At 45.6% G+C, this 13,435-nt stretch overlaps 1 protein-coding gene across 2 annotated transcripts in view; it reads left to right on the top strand.

Moving 5' to 3' along the window:
- The window catches only part of VWA8 (von Willebrand factor A domain containing 8), a 96,649-nt gene extending 83,915 nt beyond the window's left edge, over positions 1–12,734 (top strand). The window contains exons 41-46 of one of the 2 annotated variants that reach the window (XM_083748365.1): positions 2,218–2,343; positions 6,172–6,330; positions 7,986–8,084; positions 9,675–9,913; positions 11,415–11,551; positions 12,520–12,734. In XM_083748365.1, the coding sequence (XP_083604491.1) occupies positions 2,218–2,343; positions 6,172–6,330; positions 7,986–8,084; positions 9,675–9,913; positions 11,415–11,523 (732 nt within the window). In that variant the 3' untranslated portion in view covers positions 11,524–11,551; positions 12,520–12,734. Of the gene's footprint in view, positions 1–2,217; positions 2,344–6,171; positions 6,331–7,985; positions 8,085–9,674; positions 9,914–11,414 lie in introns of both variants that reach the window. The other variant, XM_083748364.1, reaches the window with a different exon arrangement.
- Positions 12,735–13,435: the final 701 nt, after the last annotated feature.

Genomic DNA, 13,435 nt, shown 5'->3' with positions numbered 1-13,435 from the left:
TGACATCTGTGTTTCGCTGTCTGAAAGCCAGGGAGAGAAGGAGAAATGGACAAAGGGAATCCAGAGGAGGGCAACCAAAATGGTCAAAGGCTTGGAAACAATGGCTTATGAGGAACGGCTAAGGGAGCTGGGCATGTTTAGCCTGGAGAAGAGGAGGTTAAGGGGTGATATGATAGCCATGTTCAAATATATAAAAGGATGTCACATAGAGGAGGGAGAAAGGTTGTTTTCTACTGCTCCAGAGAAGTGGACACGGAGCAATGGATCCAAACTACAAGAAAGAAGATTCCACCTAAACATTAGGAAGAACTTCCTGACAGTAAGAGCTGTTCGACAGTGGAATTTGCTGCCAAGGAGTGTAGTGGAGTCTCCTTCTTTGGAGGTCTTTAAGCAGAGGCTTGGGGACGCAGGTGGCGCTGTGGGTTAAAGCCTCAGCACCTAGGACTTGCCGATCGAAAGGTCAGCGGTTCGAATCCCTGCAGCGGGGTGCGCTCCCGCTGCTCGGTCCCAGCGCCTGCCAACCTAGCAGTTCGAAAGCACCTCCGGGTGCAAGTAGATAAATAGGGACCGCTTACCAGCGGGAAGGTAAACGGCGTTTCCGTGTGCGGCTCTGGCTCGCCAGAGCAGCGATGTCACGCTGGCCACGTGACCCGGAAGTGTCTCCGGACAGCGCTGGCCCCTGGCCTCTTAAGTGAGATGGGCGCACAACCCCAGAGTCTGGCAAGACTGGCCCGTACGGGCAGGGGTACCTTCACCTTTACCTTTAAGCAGAGGCGTGACAACCATATGTCAGGAGTGCTCTGATGGTGTTTCCTGCTTGGCAGGGGGTTGGACTCAATGGCCCTTGTGGTCTCTTTCAACTCTATGATTCTATGATTCTAAGATTCTATGAAGATAAGATTCCATTTGCAAAGTGTGCAGTGAAATATTTTTTCTCAAAATCTGAGGAGCTCATACTTTGTAGAGATTAAAAGAGCTTGACTGTGCCCCCAAATTGTTAAGACAGTGTGCTGCGCCCCCCCCCAGCTTCTCTTTTTGTGTAAAAAAAACCCAAATAGTTATTCCAGGTCGTAAGTGAAGAAACCTTCCAAATTCTGTTTGTGGTGGTGGTGGTAGTAGTAGTAGTAGTAGTAATTATAATTCGATCAAAATCTTCTTTTTGAAGATACTTTACTGTTGTTACATGTTATATATTGCATTTTAAGCTTTGGGCTCCCCAATTCAGGACTGCTGAGGGAGAAGGGGGAGGGGGAGGCAGCAGCCGCTAGCCCTGTGCCCCCTCCCTCAGGACCAGGGTCTCAGGAGTTGGTCCCTGGGGCCTAGAGACACAGAGCAGCACTTGCCACAACGTCAAGGAAGGAAGCGCATCCGTTTTCCTTTAGACTAACAAAAGGTTGTTTTAAGTTCATGGGGGAAGCGCCATGTGCTCTGTTTCCTGAGGCTTCATTGTCTTCCTGGGAAATGTTTAGCGAAACTATCTGACCAAGAAACCAGACATTCTTTGCTGCCTGTAAAAAAAAAAAAGGAGGAGGAAAAGACTGGTATAGCTGTGAAATTTAACAACCTGCTTATTTGGTGTATGATCCCATTATTTGGGACTAGTTCTCACTGAGGTGATAAACCTGCGCCTGTGTGGTTCTACTTCAAGCTGGAGGTTCATGTGCCTAAATGGACAATGGATGCCACAGAGACGTGGTCTGGACTTACCTTCTTCTTAACATGCACGCAATAGTGCCTCCTGCTCAGAGTCACAAAGCATCCTTAGACCAGTGAAACAGCAAGTCACAACATTGTATTGCATGTATTGCTTAAGTGATGGCCAGCTGTTAACACGTCTCTCAAAGTCCAGTTACTTACGTCAGTAACTGAAAGCTAACTGTATTTTGAGTGCTGTGTCATCTGCCCATCATCACTTGAGCCTTACAACTTGAACTATTAATAGTTTATTCGATAGGAAGGATCGATTATCAATGGAAAAGGGCTGTCACTCATTGGCAAAAGGGCCCAGCTGGAATCCCTGGCATCTCTAGGTAGGAAATGTCCGGGTCCAGGATAAGGCAGAGTCCTGTGTTCCTAAATACTTGCCAATTCGTGTTTTGGTTTGAATATTTGTGCCAAACCTCGTTGTAGAATTTGCAGCAGAAGTCCCATTAGTATTTCCAAAGACTTTTCAGAAAGAAAATAATCTTAAAGACAAGTGTTTCCTTTTTTTCACAGGCGAAAGGAAAGGAAAGACAGTGGCTCAGAAACCAGGCCATTGGAGAACTAGATGATGCCAAGATAATTGACAGTCTGACAGGTGAAAAAACTATCTATAAGCGGCGGGGAGATCTTGACCCACAAGTAAGTTAACTGAGACAAAGTTAAAGTGCATGCACATCAACTGTTCTCCTGGCATAGATGCTTTTCTCAGTCCATTTAACATTTTGCTGGGTAATTTGGTATAATTTACAAAATTCTGCCCGCCCACCCCATTACAGTGGTGCCTCGCAAGACGAAAAGAATCCGTTCCACGATTCTCTTCGTCTAGCGGTTTTTTCGTCTTGCGAAGCAAGCCCATTGACGGCTTAGCGGATTAGTGCTATTAGCGCTATTAGCGGCTATTAACGGCTTTTAGCGGCTTTTAGCGGCTTATCAGATAAGCAGATAAGCGGCTTAGCGGCTTAGAAAAAGGGGGGAAAGGGAAAAAAACCCGCAGGAACTCGCAAGACATTTTCGTCTTGCAAAGCAAGCCCATAGGAAATTCGTTTTGCGAAGCACCTCCAAAACGGAAAACCCTTTCGTCTAGCGGGTTTTCCGTCTTGCGAGGCGTTTGTCTTGCGGGGCACCACTGTATTCACACATTTTATTCATGCTTAAGGCAGAGCTTGCACAGAGCCTGCACGGCAACTTAAATGTAGCCCAGCCAACATGCCCCCCTGGAGTCTGGCACAGTGAATTTCTACAGAATCATTGCCCGTTCTGGGAGACAACTGTGGCTGCCCTGCAGCTCCATGCAGGTTCCAGAATCACATTATGTGCATTATGTTTGGGATGGAGTCAGTTCTCCTGCGGATTCCATTGACATCGTTTGTGCTCAATTCATTTTGTTCTGCAGCTCTGTGTGACGTAACTCTGTCTCCAAACATGCCTTTGAGAGCAACTTTTCTCAGTCTTGCATTTATGGTATTGAGTCAGCTGTTTTTACCTTTTCTGGACCCAGGGTGGAACCAGACATGACAGCCGGAGGTCTGGGATTAGGGCAGCTTCCCTTTTTTATTTACTAAGTAGCTGCTGGAGGTGGTGAGGAGGATCTGATAAGGATTGCGGTGCTGCTGGAAGGAGTTGATCCTTTCTCCCCTCCCTCCATTTCCCTCATAAAACTGCCCTCTCCAAAGCTGCTGTTTTCTCTGCAGGGTAAAGGTAAAGGGACCCCTGACCATTAGGTCCAGTCGTGACCGACTCTGAGGTTGCGGCGCTCATCTCGCTTTACTGGCCAAGGGAGCCGGCGTACAGCTTCTGGGTCATGTGGCCAGCATGACTAAGCCACTTCTGGCAAACCAGAGCAGTGCACGGAAACGCCGTTTACCTTCCCGCCGGAGCGGTACCTATTTATCTACTTGCACTTTGACGTGCTTTTGAACTGCTAGGTTGGCAAGAGCAGGGACCGAGCAACGGGAGCTCACCCTGTCACGGGGATTCGAACCGCCGACCTTCTGATCAGCAAGTCCTAGGCTCTGTGGTTTAACCCACAACGCCACCCGCGTCCCATGTTCTCTGCAGGTAGCACACTTTTAAAGAACAGCAGGAGACCCAGTTACAGATCTCCCACAGTCTTCTGCCATTTGGCCCTCAGAATATGGAGATAATTGCTTTGTGAACCTCGTAATGGGCAACTTGAATCAGCAGCCACAATCTGGGCTCTCTTTGCTGGCTGTGTGCCCCCCCCCCGGAGAATATCCTTCCCATGGCTCACCATGAAGACCTCCGCTTGGATGTGTCAATGTATGAAGGCCTCTGGTCCTAGGCCTGCAACTGTCGGAACTCCAGAGAGCTTAGCATTCGCAGTTAAATTCCACCCTCTTGTTTTAATGTCTGTTCTGGGTCTTCTGGATTGAAGTAAATCATAAATAATGGGGGCAAAGAACTGAATTATGAGAAGCATCTCTATGTCAATGGAGAAGAAGAGAATTCAAAACAAAATGCTTGAATGGTGATTCAGTGAAAGAATGACATTGGAAGCTAATAGAACAAAACAAATATTTTAAGCGTTTTTATCTGTTTGCCAAACTCTCCGTAAGCAGCCTGGTATTTGTATTCCGGCTTGCCTTGTTTCATGTGTCATGAAATACCTTTTCAGATCCAGGAGCAATGCCAGAAAGTGTTAAAACAGACGCTTCACTTTTAAAATGATCTACTTTATAGTCTGAGTGCAGTGTCGCCCAGAATCCCATTTTAAAGGCTGTAATGTCTGCAGACAAGCTTTGCAACACAAAGCCAAATTATCCTCATAATGCAAAAAAAAAAAAATCCCTATTTGCTTTTGGAATGAATTCTGAATCTGAGATTTTAGTGTTGTTGTTTTTTTAGAAAAAGATTTTTACCTGCAGAACCTTATGTGAGATGTTTCTTGGATTTTGTTTCCAGTATGGGCAACTTAAATCCAGAAATCTATTTAGTAGATTTTTCTCAATACAGTGGTACCTTGGTTCTCAAACTCAATCTGTTCTGGATGTCCATTCCAAAACCAAAGCGTTCCGAAACCAAGACACGCTTTCCCTTAGACAGTAATGCGAAATGGATTAATCCGTTCCAGACTTTTAAAAACAACCCCTAAAACAGCAATTTAACATGAATTTTACTATCTAACAAGACCATTGATCCATAAAATGAAAGCAGTAAACAATGTGCTGCAGTCACACAATCAATCAATCAGTAGCTGAACTGGGTTCCACACAGTCACAAAAACAAAACAAAAAAGCCACAAAAACAAAAATGTAAAATAAATAGCAAAAACAGACAGACCTCAACACTCAAAACGGAAGTGTGGCACTCAAAATGGAAGCGTAAAGCTCAAAACGGAGCACGTTCAGCTCCCGAAAAATGTTAGCAAACCGGAACACTTACTTTGGGTTTGCCGTCTTTGGGTTCCAAGTTGTTTGAGTACCAAGGCGTTTGAGAACCAAGTTAGCACTATATCTCAAAAGAAGTGTTTTCCATAATATTTTAACAGGATCACAGTACCTTTATGAGGTAAAAAAGGTGAGGGTAAAAGACCCTGACAGTTAAGCCCAGCCATGAACGACTCTGGGGTTGTGGCGCTCATCTTGCTTTATTGGCCGAGAGAGCTTCCGGGTCATGTGGCCAGCATGACTAAGCCACTTCTGGCAAAACCAGAGCAGCGCACAGAAATGCCGTTTATCTTCCCGCCGGAGCGGTACCTATTTATCTACTTGCACTTTGATGTGCTTTCGAACTGCTAGGTTGGCAGGAGCTGGGGCCAAAAAACCGGAGCTCACCCCGTTGCGGGGATTCAAACTGCCAACCTTCCGATCGGCAAGCCCAAGGCTCAGTGGTTTACACCACAGCGCCACCCGTGACCTTTATGAGGCCCATGTGCAATTCACAAAACAGTGAGTTAACCCTTACTTTTCAGAGAATTGTTCCTTCGGGTCCGTCTTAAATGCACAAATAAAGAAGCAGCAGGTAGCAGAGAAGGAGCTCATCTGCTCTTAGAACAGTGATTCAGAAAGGTACCTGAAAAAGTACCGTATTTTTCGCTCTATAAGACGCACCAGACCATAAGACGCACCTAGTTTTTGGAGGAGGAAAACAAGAAAAAAATATTCTGAATCTCAGAAGCCAGAACAGCAAGAGGGATCGCTGCGCAGTAAAAGCAGCAATCCCTCTTGCTGTTCTGGCTTCTGGGATAGCTGCGCAGCCTGCATCCGCTCCATAAGACGCACACACATTTCCCCTTACTTTTTAGGAGGGAAAAGGTGAATCTTATAGAGCAAAAAATACGGTAATCAGAAGGATTTTTGCCCAGTTCACCTAGGTACTTTTGTACCCATTTTGCCTTAGAACATTTATTTAAATCTGCCCTTTAAGCTAGCGCGTAACTGTTTGCCCCTTTTGACTGAAGCTCCCCCACCCCCTCCACCAACCTGACTTGCTGTTGCTTTCTTTAAGCTGGGGAGCCCTCAGCAGAAGCCCAAACGCCTCCGCCTCGTCGTGGACGTCTCTGGCAGCATGTACCGCTTCAACGGGGTGGACGGGCGACTGGAGCGCTCCATGGAAGCTGTTTGCATGGTTATGGAAGCCTTTGAGAATTACGAGCAGAAATTTAAGGTGATTTGTACATGAACCTATTAACTTTTCAGCGTTAACTTTTCCAGTAGACCATTTCCAGTAGAAATATGTAGACCACACTTCTGCTTGCAAAAGGAACAGACATTTCTTTCTCTTACGAAACCAAAAAGCAGTCTTACCACCATTGTTTGGAAGCATTGCAGAGTACAAAAATCAGCTGAGTTTTGCCTCTAGCTTTAGTGTCTAAAATGCTCGTGTTAAATGTTGGTAGTAGTGAGGCTTCAGCATATTGCATCAATATAACTTTAACTTTAGCTTTATTTACCGTATTTTTTGCTCTATAGGACGCACACTTTTTCACCTCCAAAAATGAAGGGGAAATGTGTGTGCATCCTATGGAGCGAATGCAGGGCTCCTTGGCTTCAGCGATAGCAATGCGAAGCCTCCGGAGCGCAGAGGGAGAGCTCCCCCCGCGCTCCGGAGGCTTCACGTTGCTTTCGCTGAAGCCCCCGGAGCACAGTGGGAACGCCCGCTGCGCTCCGGGGGCTTCTGCCAGCTATCTGCAAGCCTTTGGAGCGCAGCAGGAGTTCCCGCCGTGCTCCGAAGGCTTGCAGATGGCCGCCAGGCTTCTCTTGCTCTCCAGGCTTCGCTTCGCTGGAGAGGCACTGAACAGTTTTCCCTCTCTGCGCAGCGCCCCTTCAGCCAAGCGGGAGGAGAAATGGAAGGGGCCCCGTTTCTCCTGCCGCTTCGCTGAAGGGGCGCTGAGCAGAGAGGGGGAGAATTTTTTTTTTCCTGTTCTCCCCCTCCTATGGTCCAGTGCGTCCTATAGAGCGAAAAATACGGTATCTCATGTGTCTCCTTTCCCCCAGACCTTTTCATACATCAACAGAGCATGAGACGCTCAGGGTCGTGGGTTCAAGTCTCACACTGGGCAAAAAGATTCCTGCATTGCAGGGGGTTGGGCTAGATGACCCTCAGGGTCCCTTCCAACTCTCTGGTTCTCTGATTCTAGTCCACAAAAGCTAATGGTGCAAAAGATTTGTGAGTCTTTATGGTGCAATTGGACTCCCTTCTGTCTTTGTAAGAGAGGTTTCAACATCCCTCTCTTATCCGGAAACATTTTAAATGTCTGTTGGCCAGATCATGCTTCTACTACATGTCTAGTATAATGTTTATGCATTTTTTGTCCGTTTAGTTTTAACGTTAATGTTATCAATATTTTTAAATGAATATTTTATCTTTTTTATGTAAGCTGCTTAGTTTTTGTTGATTAAGTGGCATATAAGTCTTGTCAAATAAAATTAATATTCATAGAAATGGAAATATAGGCAATCAGACACTGGACAGCTTAAAATATAACCCTTCTCCTGGTATTCCAGTATGAATTTGTCTGATCTGTCCATGCAAGCTAATGCTGAAAAGCACATGCTGTTGTGGTTTGCTTAAAAGGGCTCAACAATCAATATTAAGAATTTGAATGTGTAACTAAAGGCATAAAATGTGCCTCTTCCAGCCTTAATTTGTACTTTGGCCTGTGAGCACAAGGGTTTTGTTTTTTAAAAAAATAGCACAGAAATTGGTGGGTGGCAAATGGTGGTTCAAAGCTCTAAACTGTGATTGGTGCCTTATGATAAAACATACATTTTATTATGGGGACGATGCTTAAAAATGATGTTTAAATCTTTTCCATGCAGTATGACATCACTGGGCATTCGGGAGATGGTTTTAACATTGCCGTGGTCCAGAATGACAATGTTCCGAAGAACAATAAACAAAGATTGGAAATTTTGAAGGTAAACCTTTACTGGATGAAATTCTTAGACATTTGTGTAGTGTCTGCTATCCCGGAAAGAGAACCAAGCGGGACAGGGAGTGTGAAAGTATAAACATGCTGTAAAAAAAAACCCCACCTTTGCACTTAGGATTCTGAATATAAGAACGTAAGGAGAAGCTGCTGGATCCGGCCACTTGCCCATCTAGCTGAGAATCCTGTTCTCACAGTGGGTGCCAATATATTATTTGTTTTTCTGGAGTGTCTTTCTAGAACGGCCTCCTTTAACATACGGATTTCCTTCCCTGTCTGGATGGTGTTCTCACCAATTGCTACTGTTGTGAGTAGTTATAATTCTCTTCTATGCATTTGAGCTTTGCAGAGGGTTCACAGACCACCTGGACCTCTCGCATTTAATGGGTTTTCTCCAAAAATGGCGTGCGCATGGAGATAGACACGAATAATGAATCTCGTCAACTGAAGATAACGCTTCACAAATCCTTTCTTTTCTAAGGAACCACAAAACATTTTATTTTTCTGCAAATTCTCATCTCTTGTTGTTAAGGCGTCATATCCCATATTTTACTATTGAAATAAACGCTAGATACCTGGTTTTTCTGCACGCGCTTTGAGCCTTCCAGCAAAGGCCTGTTATGGATGACATTCATTTTTTTCTACTCTGCTCTAGAGCGATGCTGTCAGAAATGAAGGGCCGTTCTCTTTAATTCCAATTTGGTCGACATGGTGCATATACTCAACCACCACCTTCTCAGTCCACTAGGGGTTTGCCTAAGAAAGCTGACGCCACAAGTCTTATCTTATGTTCCCAGTGAGATAAGTTTTTGGTTTACAGATCCATTTATTTTCCATATTTGTTCCCCAGGTGCATAGCTGTCAACCGTCCCTTATTTAGCGAGAACCTCCATTATCCCAGCGCGGTGTCCTGCTGCTGTCCCTTATTGATGATGTCGCTTAAATTTCCCGGGTTTCAAAGGAAGCAGCTCCTCTCCCTCCCTCCCTGCCAGCCAGGGAGGAGGGAGGCTCCAGCTGTGTTGCTTGGCTGCATTGCTCACCCAATAAGAAGTCGTAAGAACGACTGGGGGGTGGAGCTTGCATGCTTTGTGCCTATCAAATCGGCCGCATTACCTGGGGACTCGCCTTTGCTCAGAGCTTCCCAGCGGAGAGGTGATGGTGGTTTTCCTTGCTGCATCCCCTTTGCCGGGTTGCTGCACTGTGGGAACCACCGCTTGCTGGCTGGGCTTTCTGCCTTTGGCTTGGAGGGGCTCAGAAGTTGAACATACCTGTGCCCAGGCCCAGAAAATCCCTTATTTTGGCTGCTGATCCCTTATTTTCGAGGCTGCTGGCCCCTTATTTTCAAATCTGTAAGTTGACAGCTATGTCCAGGTGTGTCCCATCTCATTTTGCTGTGGAGAAATGGGAAGGTGCTACCCTTCCATTTTTTTCACTCAAAAAGTTGCTTTATCGTCTGAACTAGAATTTGGACATGAATTCACTTGCAATAGGCTTTTCCATTCAGTGGGTGCCGAAATGTTTGCTTCCTTGTTTTTCATTTTTGTGCCTCTTTTTGTTGATGTTTTCACCCCCTCCTCAGATAATGCATGCCCATGCGCAGTTCTGTATGAGTGGCGACCACACTCTGGAGGGCACAGAGCACGCCATTCGGGAGATTGCGAAAGAAGAGGCAGACGAGTACTTCGTCATAGTCTTAAGCGATGCCAACCTTGAGCGGTACGGCATCCCTGCAGCACGGTTTGCTCAAGCCTTGACCATCAACCCCAAAGTGAACGCATTTGCCATATTCATAGGCTCCTTAGGAGATCAGGCAGACAGGTAGGTCAATGAGTTCATGGCATGCATACATATGGCATAAGTTTTCTTTAAAAATGTGTTCTGCACAGTTCTCCACAAATCTGCTCAGGTCTGGCATTCTGGCCAGGCTGGTTGCCTAGCATCACACAGAGTTTCTTGTGCTGTGAGCGGCAGAGAACTCATGCCAAGCTGAGCTTTGCAGAAAGCAGAAACTTCTGCCCGTGCCAGAGTTCGGTGTGACAAATGAGAGATTCGCCCTTTCTTCTGCTGTGTGTTTAAGTCAGTATTGGTTGAAGTAAATGCTACCTTACCAAAGGGCTGCTTGTATTCTGTGCCTCCAAAGACTACCTCTCGCAATTAAGAAATGTAATAATAATAATAATTTTTAAAATCTACTTTAAATCAGTCATTGGTTTTGTGCTCTGGGGAACACAAAACACGTTTCCTCATGGATTTGCTGTATATCCCACATCTTATGGGACGTGGGTGGCACATTGGTGTAAACCACTGAGCCTTGGGCTTGCCAATCAGAAGGTCGGCAGTTCGAATCCTCTCGACAGGGTGAGCTCCCGTTGCTCAGTCTCTGCTCCTGCCAACCTAGCAGTTCGAAAGCACGTCAAAGTGCAAGTAGATAAATAGGTACCGCTCCGGCAGGAAGGAAAACGGCGTTTCCGTGTGCTGCTCTGGTTCGCCAGAAGCGGCTTAGTCATGCTGGCCACATGATCCGGACGTACCCTCGGCCAGTAAAGCGAGATGAGCGCCGCAGCCTCAGAGTCAGTCACTACTGGACGTAATGGTCAGGGGTACCTTTACCTTTTACCACATCTTAGGCGACACCCTATCGCGGTCCCATTGGACAAGCCCCATTGGACAAGCTGTACTTTCCTTTGTGCCGACTGCCACGCATGTGCATAGCACACAGCAAACACAAATAGAAAGGAGTCTTGCTGCAGAAAGACTTTTGCAGAGGCAAAGCTTTTCCGCTTGCTCCTACCAAAGTTTCCAAGTCTTTCAGGTTGCAGTTACAGTACAAGAGATTTAGAAGGAAGTTTTTACTTTCTTCTTAAGAGCATTTAAACGTTATTTGATGTATTTGGTGTAAAGGTAAAGGGACCCCTGACCGTTAGGTCCAGTTGCGGACGACTCTGGAGTTGCGGCGCTCATCTCGCTTTACTGGCCGAGGGAGCCGGCGTTTGTCCGCAGACAGCTTCCGGGTCATGTGGCCAGCATGACTAAGCCGCTTCTGGCAAACCAGAACAGCGCACGGAAACACCGTTTACCTTCCCGCCAGAGTGGTACCTATTTATCTACTTGCACTTTGACGTGCTTTTGAACTGCTAGGTTGGCAGGAGCAGAGACTGAGCAATGGGAGCTCACCCCGTCGCGGGGATTCGAACCGCCGACCATCTGATCAGCAAGCCCTAGACTCTGTGGTTTAGACCACAGCGCCACCCACGTCCACGTATTTATTGTCGTGGGACACAATTTGCAATCATGTATTTTTCTCTTTCCTGATCTGCAGGTTGCAAAGGATGCTGCCAGCCGGCCGTTCCTTTATTGCCATGGACACCAAGGACATCCCACAGATTCTACAGCAGATCTTCACCTCCACCATGCTGTCAAACGCCTAGGAAGGGGCCTGCTTTTAACCTGTAACTGGTTGGTTGTATATGGGAAGCACCTCGGTGGAGTTTAAGAGGGTGATCTAATTCTAGTAACATTGGGCGGAATCTAGCGTTGTACGGGTGGACTTTGTGCTTCCGTAAAGGGACTTTGCCTCCCTCCCCTCCCTCCCCAAGCCCACGCATGCCTCAATGTTTTCTGTGGAGGGAGGAGCCCTCAACATGATTAGAGGAGAGAGGATAGGAAGAAGAAGCTGCCTTCTACACGTGTAAGTGCTGCTCATGAATGGCACAGAATACAGCCCGTAGGCTTTCAATTGGAATAAGTACTATACTTTACATTGGAGTATATATTGTACTTAAATGCGCATATCTACCTATTACTGCTACATTTGAGTAAAAACCTTAGTGGGTTTTTTTAAAAAAGAAACCCCACCCACATTAAAAGCTATCAGTAATTTAAACTTTCCACCTACAGTTTCCTTAGACACCGATTTGCACTGAATATCTTGTCAACTGCAGGCATGTCCAAAGTCCATTTCGGGGGCCTAATCCGGCCTGCTGGTCGGTTTAATCCGGCCCCTGTGGCAGTTTATTTCCTGGGTAAAATCCTAAAAAAAACCTCAGCAACTTCAACCCTAAATAAAGCTCAACAACTCTGGTTGGCCCTCACGGCCGTTCACTTCATCAAATCTGGCCCTCTTTGAAAAAAGTTTGGACACCACTGGTCTACTGCAAAAAGCAGGATGTTTTGTCATTTCCCATTGATCCTTTTTTTGAGCTGGTAAAACTCATAACAATTTTCTGTCCCTTAATAAGAATGAATGTGGTAATGTGCACATCGGACAGATCTAATAGTCTCCCTTTGCGTTTTCTGCCTCGAGTAGAAATGCAGGGTAGTGTTAAGGTGTGGAGGCTAATGGGCTGGGATGCTTCGCAGTTGTCTCACAGGCATCTGAAAACTTCCGAGAATTTCAAATGAAAAACCAATTTGTTTAATTCTAGATTGTTAATCTATTCTTGAATTTGCTGCAGTGTGAGCAGTGTTTTGTTCGCCCATCAAAGGTACTGCACACATAGGACACGTAGCGTTTTTTTAAATAAAAATTATAATTTCAGCTATTTATATATCACTTAATCATGAATGTTTCCAAGTGGTGTACATAGAAATTACAAAAGCATATTAACGAATAAAATAAAAAATCATTAAAAACTCCAAAGCTTCATTTAAATGCCTGCTGGAATAGAATGGCCGTCACTGTTTTTCAGAAGCTTAGGATTTTCTGCCGCTCTGTGTAGACATCTAACTGTGATTATAAGCAACAGTGGATCTGCAAACACTGAAAGAAAATGCCCAGAGGCATTATATTTTGTTGCAGCTGACTTTCTGAGGCTGTGTTAAGTGAAAATATTTGACCAGGCTAAGAACCAAATCATATTTCCCCAATCTAAATGTTTCTCCTGAAGCTGCTGTTTGTCTTGTAGGAGAAAAACACTGCATAGCACGATGTTGACTCTGTCCTATTATGAAGAGAACGGCAAAAAGTCTCAAGAGACAGAGCTCCGCCATCCACAGTGAAGTGGTACTTGAGAGCCATTCCCTGTCCACTGAATGAGCCAGAAAAATGTGGAGTCGTTCTGAAAGCCAGAGCAGTACAATATCAGAGCAAACTCCTTAGCATCATTTTCCATCATCCAAGGCAGTGAGATGTTGCTGTACTCGGGCATGACAATGTTCCTGATGATGGAAGGGCAACAGATAATAGCATAAAACTGGTAAACGCCATGATTTTCCTCTAAATGCGAAACTTAAAAAAAAAAAAAAAACTAGCTTAGGGGCAATGCGAGGAATCAAGAGACACAAATGGTAATATTTTATTGCGTTCGTAAGCAGACTGGAGTGAAAGCACCACCATCTGCA

Source organism: Podarcis gaigeae, assembly GCF_964106915.1.
Source record: "Podarcis gaigeae genome assembly, chromosome: 7".
Classification (NCBI taxonomy): domain Eukaryota; kingdom Metazoa; phylum Chordata; class Lepidosauria; order Squamata; family Lacertidae; genus Podarcis; species Podarcis gaigeae.
Note: the sequence above shows the minus strand (reverse complement) of the source record. Positions and strands in the feature narration are given on the sequence as shown.